Genomic DNA, 13,333 nt, shown 5'->3' on the forward strand with positions numbered 1-13,333 from the left:
TCCCACAGTTGTATTAAATTGTTATGCGGTCTTGAAACACAAGAAGCTGCATGCTTGCATGGATTGAGCCTTTTCTAGTTAGGTACTAGTGAACGCTTTGACATAAACATAGTATTTTTGGGTTTAAACCGCACATTGTGGACGCTTTGCCATAAACATAGTATTTTTGGGTTTAAAGCAATTGGTGTTAAAAAGAAAGAAGTATATCTTTCCAGCTACTCTTCTAATATTCTCAATATATCCTATTGTTTCATTGCTGTCAATCATCGTCGCCCCCAAATTCAAAAAACTATATATTTCAAACATGAAAAAAGTTTTTCACTAATTTTCTTCTATCAAAAAAAAACCACATTTTAATATATGAGCATCCAAATTGTCTTCGAACAAGCAGCGGTGAGATGAATCGCGACCACCTAGTTGGAATTAGGAAATTCGGACGCATTTCTTCAAATTTGAAGGGCACCACGGATACGCCCACCTAGAGAGATTAAAAGAAATAAGATATAGCTACTCTTCTAATATTCTCAATATATCCTATTGTTTCATTGCTGTCAATCATCGTCTAACTATATATTTCAAACATGAAATTTTCACTAATCTTCTTTATAAAACCATTTTAATATATCCGCTTCACTTTTATGTTTGTTAAAAGTTTTTTCTTTTTAGACAAACATTTGTCACGCAAATATTTTATCCGGACCGTAGTAATGAGTAATGTAGCTTTCAAAAATACACATGCCTGTTACAATGATCCATCTAAGGATAGTGTTACTTGGAAACTTTATATGTTGCCGCATTTATATTCTGGCTGGAACATGTATTGTTATATGCACAAAACAATTGAGGTAATCACCAAGCTCACAAATTGTGTTGTCAATCCTGCACTTCCAAATACCAAATATGGGCACAGTAGTTGAATAAATAATTGGGGTGAACTAGTGTTATCCCCACTAGACGAGTCAATTAGGATTTTCCTCCTACTAGATGGGAAATTAGGGTCTTTTTCTAAACACACGGTCAACTTGGTTTGACCGTTAACTTTCAAGTCAAACAATTTAAAATAACATAAATGCCCCCACCTAATTAAAATTGAATATTTTATTTTTGAAAACAATGAAGGCATTTGTGTAATTTTCAATTGTTTGACTTGAAAGTTAACAGTCAAGCCAAGTTGACCATGTATTAGTGGGGAGACCCTAATTTCCCATCTAGTGGGGAAAATTCCTAATTTGCTCATCTAGTGGGGGGTAATACTAGTTAACCCTAAATAATTTTGTGAAGAGATAACACGATATTGTCTATAATCAACTGGCAGAAAAGGAGGTGTGTGGACAAAAAAGTGTTTGGTTGGTTTCAGTCTGTTTGTATTCATTTCTTCTATTATTTCCGTCCTTCTCCACGCACTCTCAATCTCTCCCTCTCCAATCACGCCCCACTACTTAGTAGTGTATAGTATGAATGTGGTTTACATGACCAAATTAATACCTATATAAAAAAATTCTCCCAAATCTCTACACTATATGATAGCCAGGTCTTTTGGAGGCACACTTTTCAACCGAACAGTATATTTCTAATTTTTCTATTTTAAGATTTTAGAACCACTCTCTCTTAATTATTTTAATAAACTCTTTTATTTTTAAACAATTTACAAAAAATTCTGTCATTTTACAAAAATTAGAATTAGTTTCATATTATTTAAAATAATTTAAAAAACGTCTTTCAACTCTTCATAATGTTTATATATTATTTTTAGATTAGAACTAAAATTCAAAAAATCATACCATCCCATAAATATTAGAGCAACAGAACAACAACAGATTTAAATACTTGAAAAAACACGGATGCCTAGCAGGGTTCGCATACTTGTTTAGAGTTGAATAATCCAAAAGTCCAACCTTTTACTAACTCAATAGGCGGATTGGCCCAGCCCACCACAACCCACGTGTAACGGAACTTCAAGGGTGGTATATAAAACAGTTCCCACTCCCACTCTTCCTTAACAAGCCCTCTCAAATCTCTCTCAACTGAAGATGGTGAAACTCAAACCCATCACTGTCAAATCAGAACCCGTAACTGTCAAATTAGAACCCGGTGAATCCTCAGATAAACCCGTCACTGAACCATGGGCCAAACTCGGTAATTATTTCTTCATCAAATTTTCAATCTTGGTATTTATGGTTTCAGTTACATTTTTTATATGATATAATATATTGTAATTGAGATCGTTTTGGTACTTGATTTCACAGTGCTGCATTTACTGTTGAGTAGTTTATTGTGACTTTCGCTGAGCTTCCAATAATTTGAAGAACAATAGTTTTTTTTTTTATACATTAACATGATCATTTTAGGACACTGGCTTGATCATTTACTATTGGGTATTTGTTGAGATATTTGTTTTCCTTGCATTCAGTACGGTTAGATTCAAAGCAAGTGGATATTGAGATTAGAGTAGATGAGATGGTAATATGCTCAGAAAATAAGTTATTATCAATCGGTGAACGTGGATGGTGTAAAATAACAAGGAACTCTGACCTCTGTTCAGGGACACTGCAAAATTTAAGGTATGTGTTGCTTTCTCTAGGTTTTTTTGAAACGTCCGTTTATTTTTATTTATTAAGGTTTGCTTATTTAATTGTTGTGTTTGCTACTAAAGCTCAACTGCATTACTTGTTGACGGAACCTGTGTTGAGAAGGATGATAAAGTAGTCGTAAAATGTGGAACTGAAATTATCTCAGGGTTGGATAAAGAAGGTTAGTTAAATATTAACACTGATCTCATCTTTTCACTATTTGAGTTGTGGTCACTATACTTGTTCAGTATGTCCACTTATTAACACTGATCTCGAACATTCAATGATCTTTTAAAAAATGTCTCTCACTCAAACAGTGTTATCTCGAAGGTAAAGTTATACTCCATATAATCTCGCGTTGTCTGTAATCTGTATTTCTGTCTTTTTCTTTTTTTATGTTTCTCAGGGTATTTGAGTTACAGATTCAGAGTAATGGCAGTTCCAGAAGGTTATTGGAAACATTTGAAGGTGAAAAATCTATTGTTATTAATGGGTTCCTAGCTATTTATGCATTTGAAATAGGCTGTTGACAGTGTATTATCTCGTTGTTTCTTCTTACTAGATACCTATAGATTCTGAGCATGCAAAATGCAGCATTTGCTTACACATATGGCATGACGTTGTGACTGTTGCTCCCTGTCTTCACAACTTCTGGTATGTAATATAAAAACTATTTGTGAGAATATTATTTTACCCATTTTTTATTATGAGACCAGAGCCTTTTCCACAGGTGATAGAAATTGGATCACAGCAACCACACAAAATCACCAAAAGTACGCACCGCTCAACGTTGTCAAATTGGATTACACATAGCGTGATGTCAGACGACGTCAAGAGGTGGGTCTTTTGTGGCGAAATTGTGCGTTTTCTGGGATCCAATCTAGACCACCAGTGGCAGAAAATCCAATCTCTTTGGTATAGAGCAGTCTCACTCCCCTAGCCCCCTTTTTATATTGGTTTTGTCCTTTTGCAGCAACGGATGCTTTTCTGAGTGGTTAAAACGGTCTCAGAAGGAAAACCCTACCGTTCCATGTCCCCAATGCCGGGCAGATGTGCATTTTGTAGGAAGAAACCATTTTTTGCGTAATATTGAGGAGGTAAGTGGTCTTTGTTTTTCTTTTTCTATTTCTTTTTTTTTCCGGTACATTGCAGTTAGATTAGGTTTTTCCGGCCATGTTTTTTCTTCTCATCTTTAAACATATATATATATATATATATATATGGGCATATACCCGCAAAAATATAATTCGTCATATCTAAAGTAACAGGTGGATAGTAAAACCTATACGTGCTAAGACATTTGTACAAGTACATTCATGCAGATATTTTTCAACAATTTAACCAACTTTTAATTACTTTAGTTGGTTGTTTATGTTAGTTTATTCCTTGTTTTGAGTTGCACTTGTTCCGTGTTTTTTTTTTTTGTAGGGTATACTTGAGAGTGATTTATCACTGAAACGCTCCAATGATGAACTTGCACTTTTAGATGGATGTGCATCAATCCAATCAAATCTTGTGAGTGGTTATTTTGTAAAGGATACATGGCATAGACCATGGGGGTTGTGTTCATTTCTATTCCATGTCCAAAATGTTAATGTTTATGAAGATAAATTAGTTTGCTAAACCATACCTTCAGCTATATTTCTTCCAAGGGCCTAGGCACATTATTAATTTTTTGTAGAAGTATGTTGTGGGATACAGAATCTGCTTGGTTCTAATTAGGAATGCTGTTCTAGCATTCACAAATATATGCATAATTGCATGCATGCACGAATCTAAACTGTGCATAGGGTCATCATTTTTCCATACCACAACTTTTTGATAAAAGGTCAGAGCTAAAATTTGATGGGGTCGATCTTCATACCGTGATTTATTTTTATGTTTTATTTGTTATTGTTTAGTTCAGTTATATTGTTTATAATCAACTCATTTGAACTGCTGGTAAAGAAGGGTCCCATAAGTTACAAAATATGATCCTTCCCTTACTTCGTGAACTTGAGTACAGCTTCTGACATGGTTAGTAATCTTAAATGGGTTGGTTTTTGTAAGGTTAATCCTGTCGGGTTGATCAATTGTTTTCACCCAAAATCAGCATTTGGATCATCTTGTAGGAACCGCGTCTTGTGGATCAAAAGTTACATCATTTTTTAATTTTGGAAATGAAAAGTACAACAACTTTCAATCTCCACCACGTGTAGGACTCATTCTTCACCATATGTTCCAGTCTTTCAATATTTCTTTACCTCTCAAAAACCAATACATTCACATTTGGGCATTGCATGGTAAACAATATTAACCGTGAATTGTGAGTTGAGTTTGAGATAGATTAAAGGTTGGGGTTTTGAGATGAGAAAGAGAGTTTGTTGGCTGTTGGATCATCTGGCGTGTGGGGCTCCACACCAACAGTCCATGTTGCATAGATCTTATCAGATTTTAGCAATTAGCTGCTTGGTCGGGATCCTAGTGATTTAGGACTTAGGACTGTTTGTAGGGCAGTAGTATGAGGTGTTTAGTATTCTTGTCGTCAGTTTTAGACTTTCTGTTATTTTTCGATCATCTCAGTAGCTGCATTTCTCATCCTGTTGAGTAGTTAGAGTTTCTTCAAATATGAATTTGTCAAAATAAGTTCTTACTTCTTGAATGATTAAATGTATATTTTCGTATTGATCATATACGAACATTCAAATTCTTAAGTGATGCATTAAAAGTATATGGCCTTTTGTTTAGGAAAATATAACATCCTTATAAATATTAAGTATTTGGCGGTAGTAGGGAACTCTTTACTGTACATCAGTTCAATCTCTGAATTTCTCTTGGTGTTTTAAATTGTGATAGGTCATGAGGACTGGGAAACTGCCTTGTCGAAAAAGGCCTTATTTGCCACCAAGTGAGGAAGAAACTGTAGAGCTTCCCTGCCTTCAATGTGGTAATATTGGATTTATGCTTTTCTAGAAATCAGTGTCTGGGAAATTGATTTGGTTTTTACTATTGATATAGTTACAACAACAAAGCATTAGGTTACTTGCTGTTTTAAAGGTGTTTTATTAGATTACATCATACATATAACCGGTTCGAAACAATCTACAGGGTCCAGATTTGGTGGATTCCAGTGCAACCAGAGCACTTCCCATCTACAATGCCAAGCATGTGGAGGAATGATGCCAGCCAGAACTGACATCAGTGTACCCCAACACTGTAAACACTCTATCACTGAAATAATTAAATTATATTTGATCTTACTTATATATTATTATGTGGCCTGGTCTCCCAGTTTTCTTAAAGAAGGTGGGAAGCGTGCAAAGTGTATGATTTTATTTTTGCTTTTACATTTATTGTGCAAGAATGGGATATATCTGAACCTTGTAGCATTTTGATATCCCTTGGCATATTTTGTCTTATTATATTGAGCTTTGTTATTCTCTTTGTGTGTTTTGGCCTCTGTGGTTTGTGCACTAGAACCTCATCGTTGTGCAGCTCGCTTAACTTGGTATGAATGAAAAGAAATCTTAACCACTTCATACTTGTAGTGAGTTCCCCATTTATTAATTTAAATGTCGTGGAAAGTCATCTTAGTTTTGATATCCTATTCCAACTGTTGGGGTGACCAAATAATTCCTATTTTCTCCATTCAGTCTTATATATTGCTAATTATGTTGTTTAAGTCATTTTATTTGTATGAGTCTTGTTCTATATCCTTGTCCCATTGCCTTTACCCTGATGTGAAAGCAATCTTTGTCTTCACTTTTTGTGTGTGCCTCATTAAGGGGTGCCAATGCCGGCTCAACCTTTAGGCGAGTTAGGCGGCCGCCTAAGACCTCAAATTTAGAAGGCCTCATATTTCCTAATGTATCCACATATTTGTTTATTATTATTATTTTTAAAATAAATAAATAAAAAAACACCAAAAAAGGACATGACAGTCAATTTGTTTACAAATGGGTTTTCTATCCACGCACTAAATTTCGGAGTGAATTAATTTGGAGTGTATACAATCCAATAGTCCATCTCACAAATGACATCTCGAAGTATTAATATGAATCCAATGGCTACAAGCACTTAGTAATTTCAGTTTTTGTAGGAGTGCCCTTATTCAATCAATTTTTTTCATTGGAAGAATAAAAACAAATGGGGAAATCCCACGTTTAGTAATAGAATCTCCACATTCTATGCCTTTTGTCCTTCTCTCTTAATTAAAGAAACTGTCATTGCACTTCTCTCATTGAGTCTTTTTCTCTCACTTATTCTATTTCACCAATTTCAAGTTTAACCATTTGTCAATTTCACTCTTTGAGTTCTAAACGGTTAATCATCATCTAATACTCACAGTTCTTGTGAAACTTGATTTTTTTTTTGTTTTCAATATGAATCTATTATTTTATTTATTCATAGTTTTGATGTTTATGTGGTTACGTTCTCATCGTTTTTGTTTGATTTGCGCCTTGATACTAGATTTTAGCTCTTAATTTATTATAAAATTGTATTTTTTTTGCAATATATAGTGATTTGTTTTGGTGATTATAGATGGCCTAGGAAATAAAGGCCTCGCCCTTAACATTTCGCCGAAGGCCACATCTTGGCTTGAGCCGGCCTTGAGGGATGCCATACCAGTGTATCAAAAAGCATCATATGAACCTGCTCATTTTGAATAACAGGGAGATTTAAATTTGATTGTAAATGGTTGTATCTATATTTAAGTACTCTTAGTCTATTCTCGCTCCTGCAGGTGTAGGATGTGATAGGGCATTTTGTTGGGCTTATTGGCGAGCACAAGGAGTTCTTCCAAGTGATTCCAACACAGTTTGCTGTCGGGAGAACTTCAAGCCAGTAAGAATTGTTCATGCTGCTGTACTTTTTGTTGATAATGTTCAGCTCGATTTCGAAGTACATTGAAATTGAAAATTATTCTGCTTCCTCATTTTCTAACAGAGGAGGTATTGAGAGAACCTTGTTTTGTCTTTTATTTTTATTTTTTAATTTTTTTTGGTGGTGACTGTCATTAGGATCGTTAGAAGGGTCGATTAGCTTTGGAAGTTTTGGGGCTGGGGATAAATTGGGTTAGGGGTGCATCACTATTTTCGCTGCTATATAAACAGTGAAGTACGGGACTAACCATTTAGGAAGTCTCGTGGGCCTCTAAGTCTATTTATGTGGGTGTGTCATAATCATACATGAATATGTCATTTTACCACTGAAAAATGAAGCTACTGACAGATAGATTCTATTACCACCCAAATGGTCAAATGAAAGGACCATCCCCACAGCTTTCCTTGATTTTACTTGGGCATACCTATTTGAAAGCTGCGATTATTTGGATTGACCAAAGAATATAGGAAGAACCGTTAATGTCATAACCAATGGATTTGTTTAATTAGTCGTGGGATTTTCTTTCAACATAAAATTTGTTTGCTTAGATGGGAAAACGGAAATAGAAATGCTTTTATTTTATTATATCATTTTTTTGTTGGTTTGCTTTGAAATATGATCTTTAACTATTGTTGCAGATTTCAGGGCATTTTGTTACAAGAATACCATTGTTGACGCACCAAAGTAATCGATTTGAACAAGATGTATGTACTTTTCCACATCAATCTGTGAAAACTCTTAGTTGTAAATGTAGTCTAGATATAATATCAAATTAATCGCTTGTATTGGGGTTTCAGATCACAGAAAGGTGTATTCGACAGACAGGGAAAACTTTGCAAGAGCTTATTTCAGATTGGATTCTAAAACTGGACAAAAGAGAAATTGGTAACATGTTTAATACTTAATCCTTCTCACATTCGCATGGCTCAATGTCCTCTCAAATTTCTAGATCCTCCTTGGTGGTTCTCATAATTTTTGCAGATAGAACGAGAATGCCACTCAACCATGCTGAGATGATAACATCAGGAACACATGTCTGCAAGTAAGTTCTTTTCATGTTATCAAGTAATTTAAGTTTATCATATTAGGTGCACATCATATGCTAATGTGGAATTAAGTAAATTTGCAACTTTGTTAAAAGGTCATCACTTCGCTATATTTGTTTTGCATTTTCAAGAACTACATTCTCTGAGTTAGTAGTTAGTACTGTTTTTATTTACCCCTCTCCCTTATCATTGAACGTGGTTTTATGCTTCTTTGATATATATATTTTTTCCAATCATTCTCTGTAACTCTAGACATGTTTTTGACCATCACAATCACAAAGAAATATAAAATATAGTGGAAGAATCTGTTTATGTTTTTTTTTTATTGGCAAGCCTGTTATTAAATGAGATCAATAACTCTTTGACGCTGGCGGGCTTCAAGCCCCAAACCTCTGGTATCATCAACCAAAGGTTTTACCAACTTTGCTAGTTGGCACCTGCAAATCTGTTTATGTTCGTGCTATGAGAAACCCTGGAATTAAAAATGGGCAATCCTGAGCCTCGTATTTTAAATTTTCCATTAAGTGAAATTTTTAACCGTCAAAAATCCTTTTATTGTGCTTTCTGATTTAAAGAGTAACCCTGCGGCCTGCTCCAGTCTGCCCGCCACTCCTATTTCACTCTATAATCTATATGCCCTTATCTTGATGTTTTGGATGTTATTGGACATGCTCATTTCTTATGATTATTCCGTACACCTGTAAAGTTACTGATATAATCGTTATTTCTACAGTTGAGCTTTGTTTTGGAAATGAGTATGTTTTAGGATTAATTTTGTGAGCATGTTATTTTCCTTGGCAAGGGTTAGCTTAATAATATGCATTACTGTGGGTTTAATTTTGTATCCTGATTTTTTGACCATTTGGATGCAGTGAATGCTATGACAAGTTGGTCTCCTTTCTCTTGTATTGGTTTCGAATTACAACGCGTGGTTTTGTAAGTGCTTTGATTGCATGCATTATCATTTCTTGTACTCATTTATGGATTATTAAGATTTGATATTATCATGATTGGTGCACTACATTGGTCCTGCAAATATGTTACAACTGTTTTCCTTCTTAGTTTCGCACTTTTGTGTTTCTATGTACTAGTGTGTTTCTTTCACCTTTTTTTCACATCTGGAAGTTTCGAACATAGATGTTTCTATTTGTTATTTCATAAAAAACTCGTGTGATTAAACTTGAGAATTGAGATAATTTTTTTTATATATACGAACTTGATTAAATACTTGAAATGACATTTCACTGGTGTTTCCTTTTGTATATAGTTGGATAAAATTATTAAAATAAGTCAATTTGCTCTATACTTTATGTGATCTAAATTCAAGATATAACAAACGCAAGTTGGCAGGTGATGTAGTCATAGGGATGTCCAAACATAGACCCGCCCGAACCCGATTTTTTATCGGGTTTTCGGGCCCGCCCTATTCTTTGCGGGTCGGGTTCGGGTTCGGGTATTTGTTGGATACATGTGACCAAACCCTACCCTAACCCTATATTTCGGGTACCCGTCGGGTTCGGGTTCGGGTTTCGGGTATGGTAAAACCCGAAATATATGAAATAAAAGAATATTAAATCTCTTCATCAGGAACGTCATTTTCAGTTATTAGATCTCAAGATCTCAAGAAAAAACCTCTTTTTCATCTAATTAATCAAAAGCCATCTTCTTTTATTGGATTTGATCTGTTTAACTTTAACATCGTAAAAATGTTTCATCAAAGATTCAAAACACATAGGATTGCATTTTTCACCAAGCAAAGCAAGCAATTCCAAGACAATAACTCAATAAGATTGATGGTTTTTTTGGGAGTTTCGACTTCTTGTGGTGGTGTGAATCTGACCTGTTGATTTGACAATAAGATTGATGGCTTTTTGGGAGTTTCAGTTTCTTGTGGTGGTGTGAAATCCGACTGTTGATTCTTTCGGCCTTGGTGACCACATTTAGAAAGAGATATTCGGGAGGTGCCGCAAATTTTTAATTGAATGCAAACTTAGCAAAGACCATCAAACCCACCAATCTCTTCATCATGAATGATTGGGTTGTCTTTGTTTTGGGGAGTTGTTGAAAGGTAATTTGTCTTGAAGACCAAAAGTAAATACTAATGAGAAAAAGACTAAAAGTTTGTTGAAGATAAATAGATAATAAATGAAAATATAGTTGTTGGGAATTATGGTCTGGTTCGGGTTCGGGTTTTGGTCGGGCATTTTTACCCTATATAACTGGGTTTTGGGTTCGGGTTCGGTCTGGATATGGTTTCGGGCTTTTTAACCCTTTTAACGGGTTTAGGGCCAAATTATCGGGTCGGTCCGGGTTTAGATAGTGTGACCAAACCCGACCCTATGTATTTCGGTCTGGGTTCGGGTTCGGGTTTTGTCGGACTTGGGCAGGGTTCGGTGCGGGTTTTTTTTTCGGGTTTTGGGCGGGTTTCGGGTTTCGGGCAGAATGGACATCCCTATGTAGTCATAACTTATGATCGTATGGATGTGATGGATGCCATAGTCAGTGATTCTTACATTCCAGTAAATTGGTATCAAATGTCGTTTGGTAAACTTGATTGGAGCCGCCATGAATAAATCCTTTAATTAAATGGCTCGAGTGTTGGGAGGGAGCCAAGTTCTTATAATTTTTTGTATTCTTTAATTAAGATGATAATAGAACTATTAGTGATGATCTGTATATCCTCCTGATTGTTGGAAAGCATTTCTGTTTAAGCTGAAGCTTTGATGAATAATGCATGACGGTACCATAACAAAAAAAATTCCTTTTTTATTAAGGCATTGTAGTTTGAATCCGATAATTTACTGCTTTTTGTGACATTTTGAATCGAATGACAAACTGGAATCTGTTGTAGGCTCTGCCACCTGATGTTTCTGCAAGGGAAGATTGCTGGTATGGGCATGCATGTCGTACGCAGAATCATAGTGAAGAACATGCTCGTAAGAGGAACCATGTTTGTCGTCCAACCAGAGGAAGTGGTATGTAGTTATTTCGCAGAGAATAATAACTAGTCGGGGGCTCGGGGCAAGGGATGTAGCTGGGAACTATTCAATGTTTTTAAGTTATCCATTGACATGATACGCGACTTAGTTAGCTAGCATTAAGCAGTGCATATAAAACCAATTGCAGCTGAAATAAAAAAAATAAAAAAAAAATTAAGAGCATGCGTTAAGCTACTCTAGTTTGGAAGTTAATGGATTAATGATTAATCAAGTCAGTAGCATGTAAAAGGTAAAGTTGATGATTTATGGATTAATGATTTTCCTCAGCACAGCTGCTGGGAAAATAAGTTGATGTAATTGGGAGGAGCAGTGGGGTTTGAACTTTGAAGTGAATAACGAAGATGCAGTGTTTAAGTGGGAATCTGAAGTGATTTCTGATCATAATAGGGGTGTCTCTTTTTGCCGAATTTCCGATTTTTCTGAAATCCGACCCGAAATTGGTCTGGCTATGGGTGTAGTTTTCATGGGCCGATTTTCCGATTTCCGAAAATTCCGAAAAAAAATTGGATCGGATTGGGATATAACTCTGATATCCGATCTGAAAGCCGATATAAATTTTTGATATTATTGCCAATTTATTTCGAAAATATGCACTTCAACCTAGTAGTTACTTCTCCACTTGAATTGGACCACTCTACTGTCATTATACCGTCTGCCATAACAATAATAATATAAAAAAAAATGTCATTGAGTCATACACTTTTAGATCAATCCAAAAGTCAAATTCCAATAGATAGAATGTTATGTAAAACTATTTAGAGTCCAAAACCAGAATCCATTATTCATGTAGAGACTTCACACTTCAATTTTCACACACGAAAAAAGATTGAAACATTACAAATAGTCAGACCTCAACATAATACAATGCTTGTTGTTAGTGGCTGTAGATTTTTTTTTTGAATCACTTGTTTGAATGAAAATGAGTTTTCTCAGTAAACAAGTGTATTGTTGTTGGTACATTGGTGTTGTGGACATGGTTTTCTCTCTCCTACAATGAACATTGGCGTATGATATTCCAAAAATAATTGAAAGTAAAGAGATTTTTGAAAAGTTACTAAGTATTTTGAAATTTTTGAAATTGGAAATATATTTTGAATCCGAAAAAAAAATTGGATTAGATTTGGCTAGCATATTAGGTTCCGAAAAAATTCGGAAAAAATCCGAAAGAGGTTAATCCGATCCGAAGTCACCCCTAGATCATAACTGTTGTGACCTCTTTCTTTTCTGTGACTCTCTTTCTTTTCTAGTCTGAACCTCTCTCTCTCTGTAGGGTTTCCCTCCTATTTATACTTGGTTCCTCCATAGTCTGCGCCCTCTCTTTGATCTTCCTTCCATCCATCCGTTCTAATGAACCCACGTGTCCTCTCTAACTTTGCACACCTGTCCACCGCTTTTTGTGGTATCCTCTCTATTTCTGCTCCATGCTTCGCTGCCTACTCCCAGTCCGTGATGACCCATCAGCTCATAGACTCCTCCCAACCTTTGGGTCCATTAATCCCAAATCAGTCCACAACATAGTCCACTCCTATATCATGAATGTGCCACGTACATATCACTGCCACTCTCAATCATCTCGTACATATCTGTTATTTACCCTTTGCGTACTCCTAGTCCGCGGACTCCCTTGAGCCAAGTCACTTCACCCTTACCATGGACCATTAGACTCCATAGTCTAGAAATGTGCTATAACAATAACCAATAAACCAAATATGAGGAAAATTTAACCTTTTAAAGACAATTCTTGGTGGGGAAATTCTTATACCACATTTGGTCGTTTGAAAAGTACTCTGCTTTATTTAACGAAAAAAAAAGGTACTCTGCTTTAGGTCAAGTTGACTTTGGAATATTTTACATC

General features: G+C 35.4%; 1 protein-coding gene across 1 annotated transcript; it reads left to right on the forward strand.

Moving 5' to 3' along the window:
* The first annotated feature begins 1,933 nt into the window (after positions 1 to 1,933).
* On the forward strand, positions 1,934 to 11,839 carry LOC147491130 (RING/U-box superfamily protein). Its single transcript, XM_086566014.1, has 15 exons — positions 1,934 to 2,136; positions 2,411 to 2,561; positions 2,654 to 2,751; positions 2,977 to 3,038; positions 3,133 to 3,224; positions 3,544 to 3,667; positions 3,999 to 4,085; positions 5,406 to 5,496; positions 5,658 to 5,765; positions 7,294 to 7,394; positions 8,072 to 8,137; positions 8,231 to 8,318; positions 8,415 to 8,475; positions 9,352 to 9,415; positions 11,331 to 11,839. The coding sequence occupies exons 1-15, from the start codon at positions 2,031 to 2,033 to the stop codon at positions 11,460 to 11,462; spliced, it is 1,431 nt and encodes a 476-aa protein (XP_086422140.1). The 5' UTR covers positions 1,934 to 2,030; the 3' UTR covers positions 11,463 to 11,839.
* The last annotated feature ends 1,494 nt before the right edge of the window (positions 11,840 to 13,333 follow it).

Source organism: Coptis chinensis, chromosome 6 (genome assembly GCF_015680905.1).
Source record: "Coptis chinensis isolate HL-2020 chromosome 6, ASM1568090v1, whole genome shotgun sequence".
NCBI lineage: Eukaryota > Viridiplantae > Streptophyta > Magnoliopsida > Ranunculales > Ranunculaceae > Coptis > Coptis chinensis.

What these genes read in the sequence shown, in the direction of transcription:
- LOC147491130 (XM_086566014.1), top strand. Translation starts at nt 2,031, where the DNA reads ATGGTGAAACTCAAACCCATCACTGTCAAATCAGAACCCGTAACTGTC. An exon ending in TTTTGCGTAATATTGAGGAG is followed by an intron (nt 3,668 to 3,998) that starts GTAAGTGGTCTT and finishes TTTTTTTTGTAG; the next exon opens with GGTATACTTGAGAGTGATTT. An exon ending in CATCAGTGTACCCCAACACT is followed by an intron (nt 5,766 to 7,293) that starts GTAAACACTCTA and finishes TCGCTCCTGCAG; the next exon opens with GTGTAGGATGTGATAGGGCA.